Here is a 22,052-nt window from a genome sequence, read left to right as displayed (position 1 = left end):
AGGCCAACAGTGTAGCCACACTTTCCCAAACAAAACTTTCCCCTGCTATAAAATACATGTTTGACAGACAGAGAGGATGAGGACAGAGATGTTTCTTTGCGATTTTGCCGGGCAACAACTTCAAGCAGAGGTTAACTACACTATTCTGTTACTGTCAGACACTCACTGACCTATAGCCTGAAGAGCTCTACACATGAATGTGTGGATGCGCTGTGCTTGTGTGATGGTGTCGTGCAGATGTGTGACATCTCCCTAAGGCTCTTCCTGTCTTGTTGTTGATTCACACTCCTTCCCGAAGACACTCGTGACATCTGAAGGTGCATGTTGACGGGCAGCATAGTCCCAGTCACTGGTCTTTGTAATCACCAGTAATCAGCGGTAATCAGCGTGCAGCACAGTGACGTGCTGTCATGTAGTGGTGTGAGATACAACAGAAATCACTTAAGTTCAGCTGTTTTCATCTGTGACCTCATTTTGTATTCCAGAAATAGCTGCCTCCCACCACACACTGCTACATGCATGGCTACATGGTACATGTACGTTTATATATACACACACACGCACACGCACACGCACACGCACACGCACACAACCCAGTAGAGTGTTGTGTGACATTTAGACCATTTCTCCTGCGATAGGGGGCTCTTATGAAGCCGGGGTGGACCATTTCAACATCAAACACTCACAGCCAGCAGGACGCTCTGTCTCCCTGAGGGCAGTGGATGAATGAAGTGTGCGAGTGTGTGTGTGTGTGTGTGTGTGTGTGTGTGTGTGTGTGTGCTGTCCTGTGAATGTGAAGCCTACCTGAATAAAGAGAGCGGCCGAGCTGCCGTCTGCTCTGACAATCAGAGCGTCTATAAAAATAGTCTGGTAATCTAACCACATCTGCGTAGCACTATTTGCTACGAGGAAAGGACGCTTTTGTCACTGTCATCACAGCAGAAGGCTCTAAAAAGCTGCAGGAGCTTTGTTCTTCATCTCGTCATTACATTACTGACTACATTTTAGAAGGAGGGGGAACAGGAAGGTCTGCAAGGGCGTATTCACACTGTGTTCTTTCTTTATTTCTTTCCTTTTTTTGGTACTGCCAAGACCACATTTTGTGCAGATATGGAAATCAAGCTGCTTGATGTGTGCTGTGTTTACCTAATGATTAGTTTTGGCAACTGTGTGTGGTACTTCATCAGCGCTACAGTCCTGGAAAACTCACTCACACAAACCTCATAATTTAGCTAAAGTGCTGCCATTCTAACTCTGAACAAGAACTAGGATTACTACTACTACTACTCCTCCTAAGAGAGCACTGTGTCAAATTAACAAATTAAAAGCAGGCTGGTCGTCGTCTCTGTGATTGGTTGGCGCACAAATGCAGTGCATGTCATCTTATCTCGTACAAAAAAAGTTTCACTTTAGCTTTTAGCTTCTGACAAAATAACCAACCAAACAAAAAACATGGCAGTGGCATGAGAAACACTGCCAAACCTTTCCTAAACTCTGCACCAAAACCAACTTCTGCCACAGCATTTGCAGAATTATGCTTCATTTGTATCTACATTGTTTAGTTTTTCTGGCTATTACTGAGGTTGCAGAAGCAGTGAGTGAACAGTGTCAGTAGTCTGTCCCATTTTAAGAACAAAGCAAAGGTGAAATGTTGCTTTGTAAAAGAACAATCTTACATGTCTTCTTGAACGCTGCAGAAAAGCTGCACTGCACTGAAGGCAGAGGTGGAAGCGAGTGGAACTTGCTCTCATGTTTCACGTGGGTTCTTCATTAACCCACTAACACAGACACACATCATATTTCACCTTTACCTCAATAGATTACGACTAGCTGGTTAAGATAATAGAGTTTCTTGTTCCACTTCTCCCATTAGAAATATTCACTATTGTTTTACAGTACTCTCAAACAGTGGAGAGAAAGGAAGGAAGAAAGGAAGAAATAAAGCAATTATGAAAGAAAGAAAGCAACAAAGACCTATTATACTAATATCTGGGGATTTCGCTGACATTTAGGGGATTTTAAAAAGCATAATTATTCTTCACAGTGTACACTGAGGTTGAATAAGTGGCCATCCATGCAGCAGGATGGCTGATTCCTCCAAACCAAATCACTGCAGGAAGATGACAACAGTCTGGAACCTAACAGGTGAGGCTTTCATGCTTTTAGTGAGCTCTCCTCCCCGTCTCCCTGCCTTCACGCAGCCTCCTCCACAGACATTACAATATTTCACACAGACTTGCCAACACAAACACATTCTCCTCATCTCTCTCTGGCACACATATACCATACATACACAGTCTTCTCCTGCTCAATCCCTCAGAGAGAACTAAAACCTTAACAAGGAAGATTTAATTAATTTTCAAAGTAAATGGGTGAGCAAAGAAGGGGCCATTATCTTTACGCTGAATGGCGGCAGTTGTGTGTTCCCATGGAGAGAGCATCTCTGGTGGTGATCAGGGAGACACTATGGCTTTGATGTACAAAATGAGGAAGAGAGAAAGAGACCAAGGAAGTGTGCACAAGCTGATGGCTCTCCTGTGCGTCTCTATCCTTGCAGCGAGCAGGCAGATAGTCAATAGCAAAAGCTTCCTTCTACAGCCATGATTTTGCACAGACTGTGCACGGAGAAACCCGCAAGAGACAGGGATGACACTTTTTTTCAAACAACCTTTCTCAAACTACACTCCTCAAACAAAAATCAGAAACTCTATTTTCCTCAGTGTGGTTGCCTTCTCCAGCAACAGTCAAGATCTGTCCTATGTATATAGACGTGTGTGTGTGTGTGTGCAATAGGTAACGTCAAGCTCTAAAAGCCTACAGGTGGCTTTAAGGTCTGAACAGTATTTTTCCTCTGACATGAGCTCAGCTGGTCAGAGCTAAAAGAGCAGAAGGAGCGAGTAAGTGCAGCTAACTGCTGCCCACGCCGCACTCTTCACTTTAATAGAAACGGCAAACATAAACACTCCACACTTCATTATCAGCACAGGGGGAGAGGTGACTGGTGTGAACATGTCATATGAATTCCCAGCAAGAGAAAGATGTTGTAGATGTCTGTGGACACACAGTGTGTGCGAGTGGAGAGGTGCACAATCACTGATAGAAGTATTCCTTATGCAAAAGCAATAATTATAAAACAAATATTGTGCACATATTGTGCAAAACGGAGGGTTTTCTGTGAAGCATATTCACTGTAGAGTCACTACACAGACTCCACATGCTTTAATCTATAAAGACACTCACACTGTTTCATTATTAACTTCTGTCTGTGGCTGAAATCTAGTGTGTTATGATAGTATTTGAGCAGGTGGAAAAAACTGTGCCATCTGTTTAATATATATGAGTCAAGTGTCCTTAACTCACTCCAGGCTCAGGTTTCTGTTAGTGTTAATCAACAGCAGAGGTGAGGCGGACTCCTGAAGCCTGCCAGAGGCAGACAGCAGGAGGTTCGGCCTGTCTAATATATTTAACATTTCTGTCACTTTCAGGAGAAAGAATAATTAATGTTGGTCTGAACAGAGGCAGGTTTGTCTATATTTGGATGGGATCTTATTTTATTTCAGTCACATTTTTCATTATATTTATTGAAGGTTGGGGAAAACAATTGTGTTTTCATTCATCATAATAGGCCACATTTGCATCTGAGTCTATAAATGTCAGAATGAAGTAATCAATGAACGCACGAATGAATTAAGGGAGGCTGCACCGTCCAATCAACTTAGAAAATCTACTTAATAAAGTGATATTCAGCTTTTTCCAGGTGGTGTGGTGTTTGATTGCAGAATTTGCTGGATTTAATTGAACCCACTCTCCCTTCTACTTGTGAAATGTCCCCTGTGCCTCTGACAGCAACACACGCCCAAAGCATGATCGATCCACCCCTGTGCCTCACAGTTGTTCTTTTCATGAAATCCTGCACCCTTTTTTCTCCAAACATCTGTTTGCTCATTACAGCCAAAAAGTTCTGATTTAACTTCATCAGTCCACAGAATTGATTCTAAAATCCATCAGGCTTGTTTAGATGTTCCTTTGCAAACCACGGATGCTGAACTTTGTGCATGTGTGGCTGCACAGTAGAACAGAGCACCAGCCCTCCCAAGTCTGCTAAATCTCCCTGAAGGTCTTTTACAGTCAAACACAGGGTTTGATTTGCCTTTCCAGCAATCCTACAAGCAGTTTTCTCTGAAAGTTCTATTGGTCTTCCAGACCTCAGCTCGACCTCCACCGTTCTCGTTAACGCCATCTCTTAATTCCACTACAAACTGAGTAAACAGCTACCTGAAAACACGCTGCTATCTTCTTTTAGCCTTCTCCTTTGTGGGCATCAATTATTTTAATTTTCAGAGTGCTAGGCAGCTGAGAGGAGCCCACAGCTGCTGATTATTCGTTTTGAGGAGTTACAGTATTTCTAAAGCGTTAAAATTTGCATCACCTGATCAATTTTGTTCAAGTTTGTGACTTCATGGTGATTTAATGCTAACTTTCTGTTCTCATTTGATGCAGCTGTATTATTTTATGCTGCTGCATTCAAAAAGGGTTAAACTTGAACTGTAGTTCCAGTAATACATTTCTATTTTACCAAGTTGCTGGTGCATGATTATTTATAATTTTAACAGTATATAACAATTTAGTTAAGTTATATCTATGTATTTAATTGTTACATTTTGGTTCACAAAGCAATGTTTACATCAGGCCTGATGTTTCCTTTAACATAAGAGGATGATCCCGGTCTCTTCCACATAGTGAGTCACTGAACACTCGTTCTGGATCGGTACTCGGTGTCGAGCAAATATCCAGATTCAGGTGTCGAATCTGATCAGAACTGAAAAAAAAAGTGGATAGTAACAATCCACATGGGCAAAATATTCTCCATTTTAGTAATCAAGATGATTTTTTCTGGCAATATTATGGGGAAAAAATCCTTTCATACATTAAGGTATACATTATTAATTGTGTTTAATTATTCAACACTTAAGAGAAAACAAGGCAGTTCTAGAAAAAAGAGGCATAAAATTAATGAATTATTCTTTCCACAATGAAACCTTTGGGTAACAAATGTCTGCTGCAGCTAACAGGAAGCCCACTGAAAAAAAAAGGATACATATATATAGTTACATTTTGATCAGTTTTCAGTATTTTAGCTGCCTGATTTATAGCCAGAAGGAAACAACATTACTCATTTTTAAGATTCCTCAGAATGAATCAGTTCCAGCTGGTGTGAGATGACTGTGACGTCTGTGAGGAAAGGCAGGAGCTTGTCATTGCTGTCCCATGTTGCTGCTCATTGACTTTTGTTTGTCAGTTTGACAGTCTCATGTGGTGGGAGTGATCGGCGTGGTAGGACTGAAATACTGTTTGGAAGCTGGTTGCCACATGCTGGCATACCCTGAAGCAAAAGCAACCAATGCACATTCACAGGAAGTGAAAATGAGACTATCAAAATATAACATTTGAGTGTTTATTCTTAACATTTTATGGGGCAGAGAATAAACTCATGCGTCATCTGCACTGACATTGGGTCATCTTTCTCAACGAGTGGAGATTTCTTCAGAAATGAACTGTGGTCTTGATGGGCTCAATGTGGGCTTGAAGGGTGTTAAACCATCACTCGTGTGTGTGTGTGCCCCTGTGGGCCACTGTAATCTGTTGGTCTCATCTGACCGGCGGTCATCAGCTGAGGCTAAAGGTCACTGTGAATGATGACAGATCTGGCTTTCCAAAAGCCCTTAGAAGTGCAATAGTGCTGATCTGGCTGAAAGGGGTCGGCCTGGAAGGTGATCAGGCTGTTGTTTTCAGACATGCTGATGTGCACATTAGACACATGCTCATACATGTGCATTAATTATCTCCAAGACGCTTAAGGCAGATCACACATTAGAGCTGACCCATGTGCCTTTTAATCAGTGTATGGATGTGATATAGTGAAGTGAAAAAAACATGATCACTGCTGAGGATAATCCCATTCTATAGGGTCTTGTGGTTAACACACACAATCTACAATATGCCACACACACACACACACACACACAGACACCCATGCGTGCACGCACATACACGCGTACACAGTGTGAACTGCAGTTGTTCCTACAAAGTACTGATATTCATTGTATCTACACACACTGAGGCAGCAGGTGGTAAATTCTCTATAACTACAACCATATGTCATATGACACAATTTGCATGCTGCTGCTGATGGTAACATGAACATAAAGTATTATTGAAGCTGAGTAATAGGAATGATAGAGGCTTCACTATGAGAGCAGTGCTCTGCAACAACACTGAGAAAAAAAAAAAAAATCAATTCCACATGACAACTGATACGCATTTGTGGCTGCTACAGGTTAGCTGAAGGTATGATGAACTCCTACTTTATGTATGCAAATGACTCGCTAAGTAGCTAAGCACACATTCAGATGATAAAGGTCACACATTATCACAGCCATGTGGCTTACGCTTATATTTTATTTTAATATTTACGACGTCATTATGTGAGAACATAAAACATTAAATAAAAAATGAAACCAATTCCATGTATTATGACAAAAAGACCATCAGAGTGATGAATATCTTAACTGAGGACTGCTGTTACTGTGCTTCCTCACTGTGTTGAGGGAATTCATCCAACACTCAACATGCACTACAGCGATACACACACACACACATACACACACACATTGTTAAACACTGTTTCGTTTGTGAGATCTTAACCTTGATGCGAGTTGAAGTTCCACCTTGTTCTATTCTATGTATGTCCATTGCTTGTGGGCTGCAACTCATCATCCAGTGCAGACTGGGGGATGAGGACATCAGGCAGGTGATTAATGTTCCATTTCTCTCTAAACAATCACTTTACAAATGATTTTCTGCAATCCAGCAAATGCTAACACCACTAATCCAATACCGCTAATCTAATATCAAAAATTCTATCCATTCCCATCATCCTTTTTATTGAAATTAATGTTAATTGTGAAGTACTGCAGCTGTAATGTCTTCTTGAGCAGCAATATCAATAACTATATAAAAATGGCTTGAACAGCAACTGCAATGCATGATATCATTGCTGAACAATCATAGATAATTACATAGACACATTTAACAGTAACTTTGATTAATGATCAAGAACACAATACCAATATTTAACCGCTGCATAAATTCTCCAGCTGTCTGTCAAACGTGGCATCTGCAACTTACTGAGCAACATAAATAACACTGCTGCGTATGTGTACGGCAAACTTCAACTCAGCACACGCCATAAGACACTGTTACTTCAGCGGGTAGGAAAAACCAGCAGGAAAAAATAGGACTAGCAAAAAAGAACATGAATATTCAGACAGCTGTGGAGTCTCTGTCTTGCCTGGAGAGAGTTAAGACTGCGGTGCATAAGCTGGGTGTATGGTGTGCAGTGCCACGCTGTGACATCTGCACCTGAGGAACTGCACTTTATCATCAGGCTTCCAGCAGGAAGTTTCTTGCAGTGATGTTAGTTAACGAAAAGGGAAGAAAAGAAACCTCTCCTTCTTTAGTTTCACACAGTACTTCTGCTCTTTTTATGACTGGTATCTGTCTCTTTCATTGTGTCCCCTCTTGTCTCCCCAAAATCCCAAATGCTGCCTTTCTTCAACCACTGAAACAGCAGCAGGATCTCCTTTCAGCAGGGTGTAACGACCACGTATCCTTTGTTGTGATTTAACAATGTTCATCTGTGTGAGCGTGTGAGTGTGTGTGCAAGACAGAGCAAGAGAGAGAGTCTGGAGGCACCGTCTGTCCCGTGACCTGGATATAATGTGGACCCTGAGGACTGTAGTTTCAGGAGCTGCCGATGGAAATTACACACTACACGAAGATGAGAACATAAATACACATGGACACATGTACACCACACACACACAGCCTGAATCTGTCTCCTATTTCCTAATGACTGTGTTTCCAAACAGGAGATCTGTGTATTAATATGTTTATAAGAACATCCTTGTAGGTTAATGTAAATGAAACAATCCACGTCAGATAAAAAAAAGTATGCATTACTGACTGATAGCATCAACAGTGAGTCAGCCGACAGTACAGCTACTCTCACACGACAGCAAGTGATGCGACGCAAATGAAAGCAATTATTAATAGAAAGAAAGCTGGGTAGTTAGTATGAGTGGCAGCAAAAACCTATGCGTCACAGAAATTAAAACTTGGAATTTAATCAGTAGACATTCTAGAGTACACACGCTAAAAGAAAACTGATAATCTATCCATCAACTCTGACACCAGCCTGAGCTTTCTGAAATGAAGAGCACTGCAAGATGACGAGCAAATTTAGAGTGATGTACAGTGGACGTTTTTCCTTTAGGATTGATGGCTTCCTCCATCATTAGCTGGACAAAGTCCACACTAAATGTCTTTATCTCTTCTCTGTGTTGGGACTTGAAATTATGACCCACTGAATAAGTGAACAAGGTAAGATGGAGCATCACTGACAGGTGGCGGAGGTTCAGGTTAAGCTTTCAAGTCGATCTACTTTCTAATGTTCTCCCTTGGTTGTGGTGACGGAAAGGATGAGACAGCAGAGCTAAAATGAGTTTCCTTTGCGGGGTGTCTGGGATAACCCTTAAAGACAGTGGTAGTAGTAGTTGCAAGGAATAAAAAAAATAGTAAATAAGTAGGGCAATCAACAAAAAAGCATTGAGACAAATATTTCCTTCTGACTAATGTAAGTAAACCACCATGCTAAACAAACTGGAGCTATATCGCAAAATGATCCCATGCATTCATAAACAATCTGCCATCAGCTCATTGTCCCACTGATTCCACATGATTACTCTCATCTCACACCCTCCACTCCTTCCGTCTTCCTACTTTGAACACTTAGATCAGCGTTCACTTTGCTGGGAGGAGCGAGGCGGACTGGCAGGACTTTTATCTGAAAAGCGGCTATAAATAACCACTTGGAAGGAAGACGGAGAAGAGATGGAGAGAGGGATGGAGAGGGAGTTAAAATAGATCAGTTGTGGGCTGAACAAATATTGAGTAAGCAGAGAGCATTTGCATAGAAGAAAAATCAAAGACAAAGCGAGGCCCGATGCAGGACGGACTGCAGAGTGCTGCTGAATCCAAAGCAGAGGATGCATTTGATACACTGTGTGAGCAAGAACAAAAAAAAAAAAAAAAAAGCACACTCCATCACTCAAAGATGACCTGACACCTTGAGCCTTTACCAAAAAGATGCAATGCAGAACAGAATAACTACGACTGCATGCACGACTAAACATCCCTGATGTCTGGATTCAAACCTGACAACTTCATGGTTAAACTGCTGTTAAGTGCCTTGCTCCGGGGGCACATCAGCTGTAGTTATTAGAAGTCTGGCCTTCAGGTTCAAACCAGCAGACACCTTACGGCTTCTCTAACTTTTAAAACCATTCTTCTTTCTTCCCGCCCCGACCTCTTTTCATCTCCCTCCTCCGCATGCTGATGCTGTGGTTTTAAATGTTACTGCTGGGGTCAGACGGGATTACAAAGCTCGGGTTTAACATGAGAAAGAAATTGAGGTGGGGAGGGGAAAAAAGAGAGAGGCTATAGCTTGTGTGATTAGTGGTGAGACAGAAGTCATTCTAGATGAGGGGGACTGGAAAGAGTTAAGCCCGACGGGACTTACTGGTGATTATACAGAGCCTAGACAGAAAGTAGGGTTCACATATACATGTGTGTGAGCCTTTTGAAGCTCTCACCCAACATTTGACTATATCTACCACAACAAGCACTCAAACACTGTCAAGGAAACACACACTCGGTGCAATCAGTATGCATAGACAATCACAGCACTGACCCCTTCAGCTATCTTATCTTCATCTCAGAGGCCAGACAATCCACATGGGTCCTTCAACAAACACACACATCCACATCCTGGTGTCCACCGTGCTTATGTCCTAGCACATGCTGAAGGGTTTTTTTTTTTTTTTTTTTTTTTTTTTAAAATGGCGGGCTTATCAGTCGCCATGTCCGTAAGCTGAAGAACACACTCACCTTAGCTGTCTTGTCTCCCAGTCTGTGCTCCAGTAAACTGGATGGTAATCATGTCTTCATTATAGTACAATGTCAGAGCTTCCTATTGCTCACTGACAATCATTTCAAAGCTCTATACCCTGCAGCCAAGGACAGTTTTGGACTGTCATGAAAGTCAAAGTGTCTGCAATCACAATATTTTATGCCTAATTTATGCTTCGGCTGATATCTTATGATTTTTTTAAAGGACTTAATTAATTTACCATTAATCTTTGAATAGACTGCTTTTCTGTGGGGATGAGGATGAGAGCTGTTCTTCAGACGTTGTAATCTTAAAATTATTTTTTGCCCATGTGTAGCACAAATTAGTTATATCTTTAAAAATCATTCCATTTCATTATGCATGCTCTACTTTGTTTGATCACTGACCAGTCCATCACAATCAATTGCTTCTAGTTTGCAAAAACACGAGCCCCACAGTAAACTGAAAAGTGAAAATCAAGCCATATCAATGAGGCTACTGACATTTTTTTTCCCCCCAGAATGAGAATATGTCATTGCAAATACAGTAATTTCACAGTAATTTAATGAGTAAATCCACCCTCCATGTGGCGTCTTTGAAAAAACCAAACAAAACAAAAAAAAACATTTATAGTTTTGAACGCTAAACAGATTTACATAAGCCATTTAAGTATGCATCTTGAGTTATTAGGGTCCAATCAATTTCACTTTGTGTTCCGCTGGAATACTATAGTTAGTATAATCTCATCCAAACGTGGAATGTTACATGACAAATTTGAATGTGGATGACAAATGAAGTCAGCATTCATGAGAACTGAGAGGATATGGATTTGCATGAAATCTATAATTCTCTTGACATCGATTCCCTGAAACCAGAGAGATAACAATGCTAACATCATTTGTACATAACCGTGTGCTAAATATGCAGCCCCTGGACGAGGACTCACTGAAACTGTGTGCCTCTGCACCAACGTCTCATGGAGTCAGGCGTACTACTGAAACGATCAGTTGGAGTGGGGTTCAGGGACCTACTTGACAGGATTCCAAAGAATCCCCTGCCAAGTAAGGATTAGCTTAATTCCAGCAATATCTCATTCCATTCATCGACCAGACATTATCTTAAATAAGGTCCTACAGGAAAGACCACTTACACTAGCTTGTGTGGATGTTCCAAAAAGAAAATCATCTACATACCTCACACACAGACAAGTTCTTCAGAACACCTCACCATCAAACATGTCCTCATTTAAAACCCCTGAGACTGAAGATCATTCAGTGGAGTGCAGCTGATAGAGTGTGTATTGTGTCTCCTACCTGCCACTGGTGTTGCGGAGGACCACCAGGGCATCGGGGAAGCCATCCAGGTTGTAGTCCCCGAGGTGCAGGGCCAGGGGTTGGCTGGGTTTCGCTGGCACAAAGCTCCAAACTGTTTCCCTCTGCTGGAAATCCAACAGCACCGGTACCCACTGCAACAACATTTGAAAAAATACACACCGATCAGAATGAAGGAATACAACAATGGACACAATAACAATGAAAACGCTGGACAGGAGGAGGCTGAAGGATGAAAGAGGCACTGTAGATAAGCACTGCAAAAACTTCTTCTCAGAAAGTTCCAGCTTTGTTCTGTTCATCTATCTCTATCTTCCTATCAGTCGGTCTTGGGACTGTGTGTATGCACACTGAGAGAAACTATTTCAATTTGAAGAGAAGGCCATTAAACTGTTGTTGAGCTTTGGTGTTTGCCCTTCATACTGTTGCCTACAATGTTGTTTTCACACTGGCATAGTAACACATGAACTGTATTTGTTGTACTTTCCGTCCCTCTCACATCTCTGGGCAGGTAAACATAAACAAAATATAATACAATACAAAGCGCAAAGTATAACAAATACAAATCCACAATTGCTGTGTTGAAGCAACTGAAGTGTTGAAGCGCTTCAGCTGTTGATTTATTCACCAAGGCTAGCAAACAACTATTAACTCCAGGACTGCAATGAAGGCACTCTGAGGGCAAGTCCATTTTGGCCTTTAACAAATACAAACTTACTGTGGCACCTCGGCCAAAATGTAGGGCTCCAAGGCCAAAACCAATAACAATAAGGGATAATTGACTGTTTATATTGTTTGACTTTTCCACAAAACGTCTGATTACTCTTTACTTACTGTCATATTTAATAAAAATAAATCTATTAATTAAGGGTTAAAGGTGATCAAGATTAATCTGAACAAGTTTCAGCATTCAAGCAACCATTGGAGTGTCACAGAAATGACTTTAAACATTTATTTTCAAGGTTAAACATTAAACACACTGAAGAGAAACTTCTCAGATTGCTCTTATCACTGCAGACACACAGCAGCTGACAGAAAGAGGAGGTCATATTATTCAGAGAAATATTAGCTGTTTCTAGGTGAATAAATGTTAATGTTACTTGTAAAGGGACTCCTCAAAAGGGACCACGAGAAAGCTAAGCTTTCAACTTTCATTAGGAGTAATGAATAACACCGTCAAGCCCATAATGTTTGGGAAAGTATTTTAAAAATGCACAGACAAAGGACAGCCGCGTACCGCATACTGCCGTTAGAAGCTCAGCACAATGGGCTGATAATTAGCCTGATCAGCCACCACCAGTTACCTGCAGTAACCTGTACTTCCATACAAACTTTACAGATTTGGAATCATGCCTCATCATCCGACCAGACTCCGCTCGTAAGCTGAGGTTTTTTAATGGGAGACGACTGTGGGGATGAGAGGAGGACTGTTCACTGATCACACAATGTTCAGTGTTAGCTAGCTTAAAGAGTGGGAGAAATCTTGTGCTACTGTTGATGAGGCAGACACAGAGAAACAGTTTGATGAGGTTGTTTATCTGCTGTGTTGCATCTACTTTTAATGATGTCATGGGCAGAATAACCAGTTCAAGCCAGGCCATGCCAAACTGATCAGTGGTAGAAGGGGCGTTAGGGCCAAACCCAGAGGCATCCACGGCACTGGCTGTTTGGCCCTGGTGTAATTCCTGCCCTGGCACCCCCTGGTCAATATACAGTAAAATGGTCCACATTTACGTTAAGATTTTCTGGGACTTTTTGTAAGGGGGCTGTAAGAAAGGAGTGGGAGAAAACAGGTAGTCAAAGGTGAACTTTTCAGTTCAGTTTGGGGGAAGCTAAACCCTACAGTATGTTCCAGATGTGACTGCTTCATTTCTGTGAAATGAAAAAACAAAAAAAAAACAAAACACTTGTACCATGCATCAACAGCTCAGATCAAAATCACTCAATTTAATGCTAACGGAAATTCCAATCAAGGAAATTTGACTTAAGCAATGACAAGCTAAAAAGAGCCAATTCAAACTATTTAATGCTTGCCTGATTGGAGGGGCAATGACATAACCAACAGCAATCCCAACCACCCTTTTCAGTGGAGTTAGAGCACTCCATGAACACTCTTCCCTGATGGCCTCACACTGGCTAGTTTTAGAAGCACTTTCACCAAAAAAAAAAAAAAAAGAAAAGAAAAAAAAATTGGCCACCTAATGGCAATCTCTCATCTTTGAATTCTTCTCAGGTACCCTGAGTGCAACCTGAGACTCCTGCAATACTTTTCACAGTTACTTTGAGAAAAGCATTTACCTGAGATGTAAAAAGCAAAAGACTTTATTTTCTAGATCTAACTTATAAATCCTCAAATTGGCATCTGTTGTGTAGAAAGAGAAACAAGTTACTAAGATATGAACTAAGCAAAAGATAATCAAAGAAACCTGATTTGTAACACCAGCAATAAATTTTAACTTAATTAGAAACTGTGCGTGTATGTGTGTGTGTGTGTGTTTGTGTGTGTGTGCTCATTGCATTCTTTTTAAACAGCAGACATATTGAGAGGTACCGAAGAAGCCCTCCCACCCTTTTCAGCAAACACATTCCCTCATACTGATAATTCAAATGTTGAGGTAATGGGGCCCTGAAGGGGGCTTGGCTGTAAAACTGCTACTAACTGATGTATTCAGAAGGAAACAGTCGAGCTGCACAGACGCACACATAGTAAAGTGCATAAAAACAAACCGCACACCAGAGAGACCATTATCACCTTGGAATGCTATTTCACTTAACAGCTGCATCATGCCTCCAATGCTGATACTGGTTTAAATCTTGAATCTCCATTTATGTTGGACGATCTTTCTCTTCCTACGATTCCACCAAATGTCGGTGAATGCAACAGAAGAAAATGAGCTACTGGCAGGGGACCCTTCTCATTTTGCAGAAGAAAGGTTTATTGTCACTGCCCATATATTCCCACTGAATTCATTTTAAGAGTCCTAACCAGTGACAGGCGTGCTGGTCTTCCTGCTTTTATTAATGTCTTTACTATGAGTCGTTAGCCAGTGGACTCCTGGGAATAACATGCAATACAAGGGAGGGAGACAGAGGGACAGAGAGTGGTCATCATGTATCACCATTCAGACCAGGATGTTCAGTTTGGTACATGAATTATTCTGATTGGTGCACCCTGTGAACCAAATAATTATGGTCATTATTGCTCTAATACAGACTACTCGCTGTCTATATCTTGGCACGTGTGGAACATGCACTTAGCTGCCAGTTTATTAGGTACACCTGGCCAAAATTATTCCACTCTAACACCACAGTTCTGCAGTAAATCCTCCCTTCGTGAGGATTTGGACCAAGACTGCATCACTTTTAGGGAGGTGTACATGATGACCCGGCCACTGAGTGGAAATTCAAAAAGCTTGTGACCACAGTGATGCTTGTTGCATTGCATACATGTCTTAATCAACTGAAATACTATTTTGTTGGCTCTGGATTTCTAGATGTAAAGAAAAATATGTTTTGAGACTGAAAACTAAGATAAATAACCAGTTGCAACTGTTTTCTCTCTCTCTCTCTCTCTCTCTCTCTCTCTCTCTCTCTCTCTGTGTGTGTGTGTGTGTGTGTGTGTGTGTGTGTGTGTGTCCTACACAGGCATGGGGCCAGATGCTGGAAGTTTAAACTATTTGTGAATGTTAAACAGAGAGAGCAGGTGCAGGGGAGAGTCACCAGAGAGACCCTCAGCAGAACTGCTGCTAATAGCTCTTAATATGACCAGCATGTCTGAGAAAGAGAACCACAGCCTATTATCAGTTAGTTTGAGATTTATCACACAAGCCATAATGTCACTGATTTAAGTTTTCTCCAAACCAGTGGTGCACACTACGTGAACACAGGTGTAGAAGTTAACACAGTGTGGACTGTTGGCAGGGGTGGCAGGGGTGGCGGTGGCGGGTGTAGATCACGTTAATGATGTGGCTGAGGAATCAGTGTCCTTGATTTCCATAGAGGCTACAACAAGGCAATCTCATCTCTCTATTCCTAATCTATAATGATAAGGTAACTGAAGATTTCACGAGACTTTTTCAACTTAAAGACACTGATGATTTCTGGTTGACCATTCATAATGAAAATACTGAAAATCTATAAAATGAGCATACAGCAGTAAGCAAGCCCAAGCCACAAGACATTTAGGAAGATCACCATATGTGATGAGACCAAAACATCTCAACAGTTTTCATTCAGCTTGTATGAGAGCAATATAAAAGCAAAATACATGAAACAAAACAATACTACTGTGTTTCTCATACACACTGATCTTTTGGTGAAACAACACAACTGAGATCATTTGTCTTCTTTAATTTGCTTAATCACATTATGTTTGACTCCATTACCTAATGTAACAGAGCTGTTTATTCCACTAATTACACAAGTAGCAAGAAGAGGTGGAACTGCATAATTAGAGAGAAATTTACTTAAAACAAGGTCTTCTGCACCAAATGTTGATACAGAAATGAATTCAATTTATTGGTATTATATTTGCTGATTTTATGCACATTCCTGAAATGTAACACATTTTGCCCTTTAGCAAGCACAGAAACATCTTCTGCTGCTTTATTTTGAAAGTGTAATATTACATTAAAACTGATCTAAAAATCGAATTGTATTAAACTCTAACTTTTTTACTTCAAGGCTTTCAGTAGAAACAGTGTAGTTCAGATGTTCGGTTTTGATTCAAACGAAGCTGGACTGACACTGTATGGGCAGATGTGGATGGAGGATTAGAGTCACCGTGTTCCTCTACATACAAATATGTCATAAAAGCAGGGAAGTGAAAAGCCAACATCCAGGTTGAGGATAACAGCGAGCTCGGACCTTTAATGCGATGCTGCTGAATCAAGCGCTCATTAAATGACTGTTGAGTGACGTTGCAGTGCAGTTTAAGAGGCTGACTGCCATATGGGTGTAAAGCTTGGCTATGGTTACTGCCATCCAGAGTGTATGGGAGTGATGGAAATGACCATGTGCGGTGGCTGGCAGAGAGAAGCGAAGAGAGAAGGCGAGACCAGAGAGGCTGCTTCCAGCCCATTTGTGGCGAGTAAACACACTTCTATGTTGGATATAGTTCTAATTCTACATGGACGCACGAAATGGTGATCCAAAATCCACTATCTACTGAAGGTAAAAACCAATATGTAAGAATACACTTGCCATTCCAGATGTGCTGGTTGGAAATGGGGAAAAATGCTGATCTAATAAGTATTATCAATTACACATCAGTTCCCATGTCAGCAGTTATCCTGACAGCAAGTTGCCATGTTTTCAAATGGTAGCTACATCTTCAATCTTTTTTTTGCACTTTAGCCCGCAAGCCAAATTAATTCACTGGTGAGTTATCTTTATGCTCAAGTCCTTTGGTCTGTGTTCAGCATTACCACGACTTTCCCTCTCAGGACAGAGTGAGGCCTTTGCTGGCCACAAGCCTTATCAGCAGACCACTGTGCTGCTGTTGGCCCTGAGGCAATCAGTGCACTGTCTGTTGCTTCTTTTCTAACAATGATTAGAGGAGGAGAGAGGAACTGCATGGAGAATACCAATAGCATATAGCTGACAGTAAAAATGCAGAGACACAGACACAAACACGCACAGAGAGAGACTCATCTGTAGGCTTTGTGATGGCAGGATAGCTGCTGATTTAACTGGAGATGAGGGATATCAACCGATGAACGGTTAACCACTGAGGATATTTCTGACCAGTTATTCATTATGGTCTATACAATGTGACACACTCCAGTCCAAAGCCATCACCCATTTAATATGTGGTTTGACTGAGACCCATATTATGTCAATCAGTGTGGTAAAGGTTGAGGGATTCAAGAGGTAGTTTGTTATCTCAAGCCCAAGTATGACGTGCTATCGAGAGCTACTGTGTCTAAAGACAGTAAAAACACTAAAAGCCAAGCTAGCCAGGGCAGACATGCTAGCTCTGACCACCAACTGCTGGGCAGCTCTCATAAACCAAAGCTACCCCACAACTACCTTCATCACTTCATCAATGCTGACTGGGGACAGGGTTTCTGTTCCCTGGTAAATACCAGTTTTGTTTTGCTTTTAATTGCCAGAAAATCTGTTGAAATCCAACATATTGAACTCTCTCTAGTCATGATATCTGGTGAAAATAATCAGATGTGAAGATATTCCGGCTCTACACGCCGTTTTGCTTGCTGCTTCGCTGATGCCTGCCCTCTCTCTCACTTCTCTCCTGATTTGGTGAATTAAGGGTTTATTTTGACCAAAGCAGAGATGGTGGTGATTGCTGGACCAGCGAAAAGATGAACCAAGAAAGTTTTGGTGAATTTAATGTTGTTTCTGTCAAGTCTGAATGAAGTTTTTTTTATGATGGTAAAATTGGTGTTTTTGTAAATGGAGTCTGGTGGCTTTGGCGTGTAACGGCTGCTTCTGGTTAAACAAAAGAGAATCTTACTCTTCAAAAATAAGGTATCTCTGTTGGGATCCTTTTCATAATGTTGTCACAAACAATCTGAGCCTGTCAGTAACAAAAACAAACAGTTTTAGTGGACGTTCACTGTTGGTGTACAAAAGCATACAAGCTTACATTGCAGCCGGTTCCATGGCTGTCGGCTGCAGTGTTCGTGCTCAATACTTGACCAATTTCAAAAATTGTTATCCCCATGAGTCACTTAGACACAGAAACTTGGGGAAATGGTGTCCATTAACATAGATAATATTTGACCAGAGTTTCTCCCATTTGCATGGGACACTGAAATCTTCCAGGACATGACTGACTGGGACATGCAGCACAGCATGCTCCTCAGCACAAAATTAACATGTTAGTTTCTGGTTCATGGCTGTCTAGCTATTGGAAAGCAAAATTAACTAAAACTGAGATCCCTAGCAGAGATGACATTTTAATAAATGTTCATTACCTGAAGACAGGTTGGGAGAAGAACAAAGGTTGAGGGAAAAGGAAGATGAAATAAAGAGAAACTCGAATTACTGCATCACAGTTGTACACGCCGCCAACCAGTCAAGTTCCATTTACATCCCAGTCTGTTCAGACTTATATTTAACCCTGTTTCCAAACAAGTTGTGACACTAATTTAAACTGAATGCAATGATTCACAAAACACTGAAACCCCATTATTTTATTAATAATAACATACAACATATCAAATGTTGACACTGTGAAATATCATTGTATTTTTTTTTTTTTAATTATATCTTCATTTAAAATTTGATGCCAGCAACTTGTTTCAAAAATGTTGGGACAGTGGCAAAAAAAGACTGGAAAAGTTGCGAAATGCTAAAAGCTGCTGGAACATCTCACAACCAATTAGGTTAACTGGTGTCAGTCACATAATTGGATATAAAAAGAGGCTCCCAGTGAGGCTGAGTCTTTCTGAAGTTAAGATGGGGTTTACCACAGACAGACTGCACTGGCAACAATTTAAGAATAATGTTTCTCAAAATAAAATTGCAAAGAATTTGAGGAATCGAGAGCTTCATGACACAAAACAACAACAACCACCTGAAGCTCAATATCAGCCAAAACCAATGAGCTTGTGGTGACTACAATGCTTCAGATACGGATGTTGCTGTAAAGAAGCTACACATTGTAAAAAGTGGACACACATCTTGAACCCAGCAGCACAGAAGATCTGCACAATCAGCACAGATTCAAGGTGGACGCCCAAGATCAGTCTCACTGATGCAATATCAGACCAAATAGGAAACCTGGTCACAGTCTGCCCTTCTGTTCCTGAGGTATGGTGTTGAACAATCGACAGAAAAGTGGTTTTGCAGAACATTATAATACCACAGTGAAGTTGACCTTTGACCTTATGGATATAAAATGCCATCACGTCATCATTTTATCCTATGAGACAGTCGTGTGGATTTGAATTCTTGAGTTATGGCAGAAATGTGTTTTGTGTGGTCATAGTGACCTTTGACAACCAAATTCTAATCAGTTCAGCCTTGAATCTAAAGGAACATTTGTGATATATCTGAAGAAATTCCCTGAAGGTGTTCCTGAGTTATCATGTTCACGAGAATGGGATGGATAACCTGAAAACATGATGCCGGCAGAAGGGCATAATAATGAAGAAAACTTCTGAAAAACGAGACATCGAAAGTAGACACGTCGGCTTATGTACATGTATTCAAACACACATATCACTGAGACATGCTTAATGAAGCAGGACTTCAAGAATATGACATATTAGTAATTCATTAAACTCTGTCCAGTCAAACTTAAGTGATGCATTATTATGGCTGTCTCAAAAAGTGGCTCTCAAACATTTACAAAATGACATGTGATGATCATATTGTGTGAACATATGGCTGAACAAAGGCAGATGATGCGAGATGGTAATTGTGCTAAATTAGCAGGCGGCATCAAAAAAGCACTACAGCAAAAAGAGGAAGCCATAAGATCAGTCTTTTTCGCCATTCACATTTTCAATATGGTATTTTTCCTCAGCAAGATGAGACATTGTTTGGCCCGTGTTTGTTTTTATTGCTCAGCAGTATTGTGTGGGAAATGTGGGGAGAATCATATGGGCCTCAGTGAGGATATTAAAAGGTTTCTTATCTAATCAAATCATTTTTTTTATCTGAGAAGATAGAATGAATAGCCAACCTGACAGAGGAGCCCCTTAAATAAATCATGAAGCAGTTACTCCTCTCTTGTGGCTGTGGAGGTTTTGACATTTAATCACTAAATATAGCTACAAATTTGAATAATGTCAAGTGTGTGTCTTTATAGATTAATCTGTGGCCTAACGTCCTCCCAGCCAAACAGAGCGCTCCTAAGTCTGAAAAACTAAACAGTGACATTCGCTGGTTCAAATGTCAACATATTAACACTGAACTGAGTGTGTGTGAGTGTGACTGTGTGTAAGTGCGGTAACACAGAGATCCAAATGACCTAGTTAATGGAGATGAAGACGATGATGGGATTTGTGCTTGCGAGGTAATCTGATACCTTTAATGGTAGTGATGGGAAGGAGCCCGCATACAAATAGCTTTTTATCAAACAGCGGGAAAACACAGACCGTGTACAGACAGCTTATTGTGGCGTTCTGCATGCACACATGCACATACACACACACAAAACATGGGAGCACGCATATAGAAACACACTTAAAAAACCACAAGGGGCACAAACACAGACTCCCTGACATAAAATCGCTCTCTCCTGGCTTTGCTGATGACTAAAGTGAAAAAGCGACGGCGTGCTTGCAGACTCCCATTGATTCAACTTGGCGGAGAGTGCTCCCGCTTCATTAGGCCAAGAAATTAAAATGTGGGCGGCCTGCGGTGGAGATGGGAGGTGGTGGTGGGGTTTACGGGGTGATGTGGGGAGGTGCTGTAGCATCGGCAGACAAAGCAGGCTGTCCAAGGCAGTAAAATGTAAAAAAAAAAAAAAGAGAAGAAGAAAAAACAGGAATGTAATGAAGCAATGGCTTTTATGATCCAAGCGATATAATGAGTGTAATGCTCATCATAATAGAGCTGGCACTGAAAGACAGCATGGGACTGAACAGTAGAGGAGTGGGCGAGCTCATGACTAATACAAAGTTAGGCATCATATTATGGGTCTATATGTATGTTACGATAGAGCTTTAGGTGATACAATGTCTGGAATATTCTTCCATAAAACATTTACAGGCACAGTATTAGCTATTGAATTATTTTCAATAAGAAGAAGGGACAGTTTACTGTGACTAAGCATCCTAACATGAGAGAGCCCGGTGGCACAAGTTTTCTTTTTCGAAACCATCTGCACTTACTGAAATGTGACCATATGACCAAAAGGAAACTCCAAAGGTAAGGACAAACAGATAATCTAACAGCTCTACAAGACGCAGAGGAAGCAGAGATGAATGCAAATCATGACTGACTTTCAAGGGTTCATGGTTGCATGGCTCCAGTCCTTATCCCGAGATGAGATAAGCCCTTGCTGGCTTCCTGACAATCGTGGCCCCTATAATTGGTTATATTTTGGCAAAATGACACCACTGAGTATACCTACTAAGCCATTAGCAGCTAATGTCTGCCACGTACCCACAGACGTAGAAACAACTTGCAATGCATTACACGCTGACACTGAAGAAAACTAAAAATCTACACATATGTGGACCATGTTTGTGTGTTCAGATTTGACCCCTACCCCCTACCCTGACTCCAAGAAGAAGGTGTACAATCTTTGATGCAAACTGCAGCAACTCTGCACACAGTTTAAAGTACCTTAATAGGTTGCAAAATCAGGACATAAGTTGGATGTGACTCTTATGTTATGAAGAGAAGCTATTTTTCAACTAAACTTAAAGTTTTGCCTGCTACTGAGGCAGTAGATATAACCAACTGCCTGGTCCTTCAGATGTCGTTCTAGTCTAAAAACCAACTGAAAGCATATAAAAGTATGGAGGTTGGGCCCGCAATGTCGTACTCAGGTGCTCCAGATTGACTGTCGTTTCTGTTTTGCTAGGGTGTGTAGCTTTTATTGTCCTGTGGATTAACCGAGCAGCAAACGTTCAGCACCATGGTATTGAATTTTGATGTTTACGTTATGTTGTTTGCTAGGTTAACCACTCGCAAAGCTCCTGTGAAACGCCACCGAAGACGTGAATCATTGTGAAACAAGATAGGGCATGTTATTTACGTTTACCTGTCTAATGTGAAACTGTTATTACTGC

The 22,052-nt window shown here is 41.1% G+C and overlaps 1 protein-coding gene across 1 annotated transcript in view; it reads right to left on the bottom strand.

Moving 5' to 3' along the window:
* The window catches only part of itfg1 (integrin alpha FG-GAP repeat containing 1), a 139,963-nt gene that overhangs the window by 65,260 nt on the left and 52,651 nt on the right, over positions 1–22,052 (bottom strand). Inside the window, exon 10 of the mRNA XM_076737129.1 lies at positions 11,323–11,474. Within this exon, the coding sequence (XP_076593244.1) occupies positions 11,323–11,474 (152 nt within the window). The remainder of the gene's footprint in view (positions 1–11,322; positions 11,475–22,052) is intronic.

The sequence above is a fragment of the Chaetodon auriga genome, chromosome 1, assembly GCF_051107435.1.
Source record: "Chaetodon auriga isolate fChaAug3 chromosome 1, fChaAug3.hap1, whole genome shotgun sequence".
Lineage (NCBI taxonomy): Eukaryota > Metazoa > Chordata > Actinopteri > Chaetodontiformes > Chaetodontidae > Chaetodon > Chaetodon auriga.
Note: the sequence above shows the minus strand (reverse complement) of the source record. Positions and strands in the feature narration are given on the sequence as shown.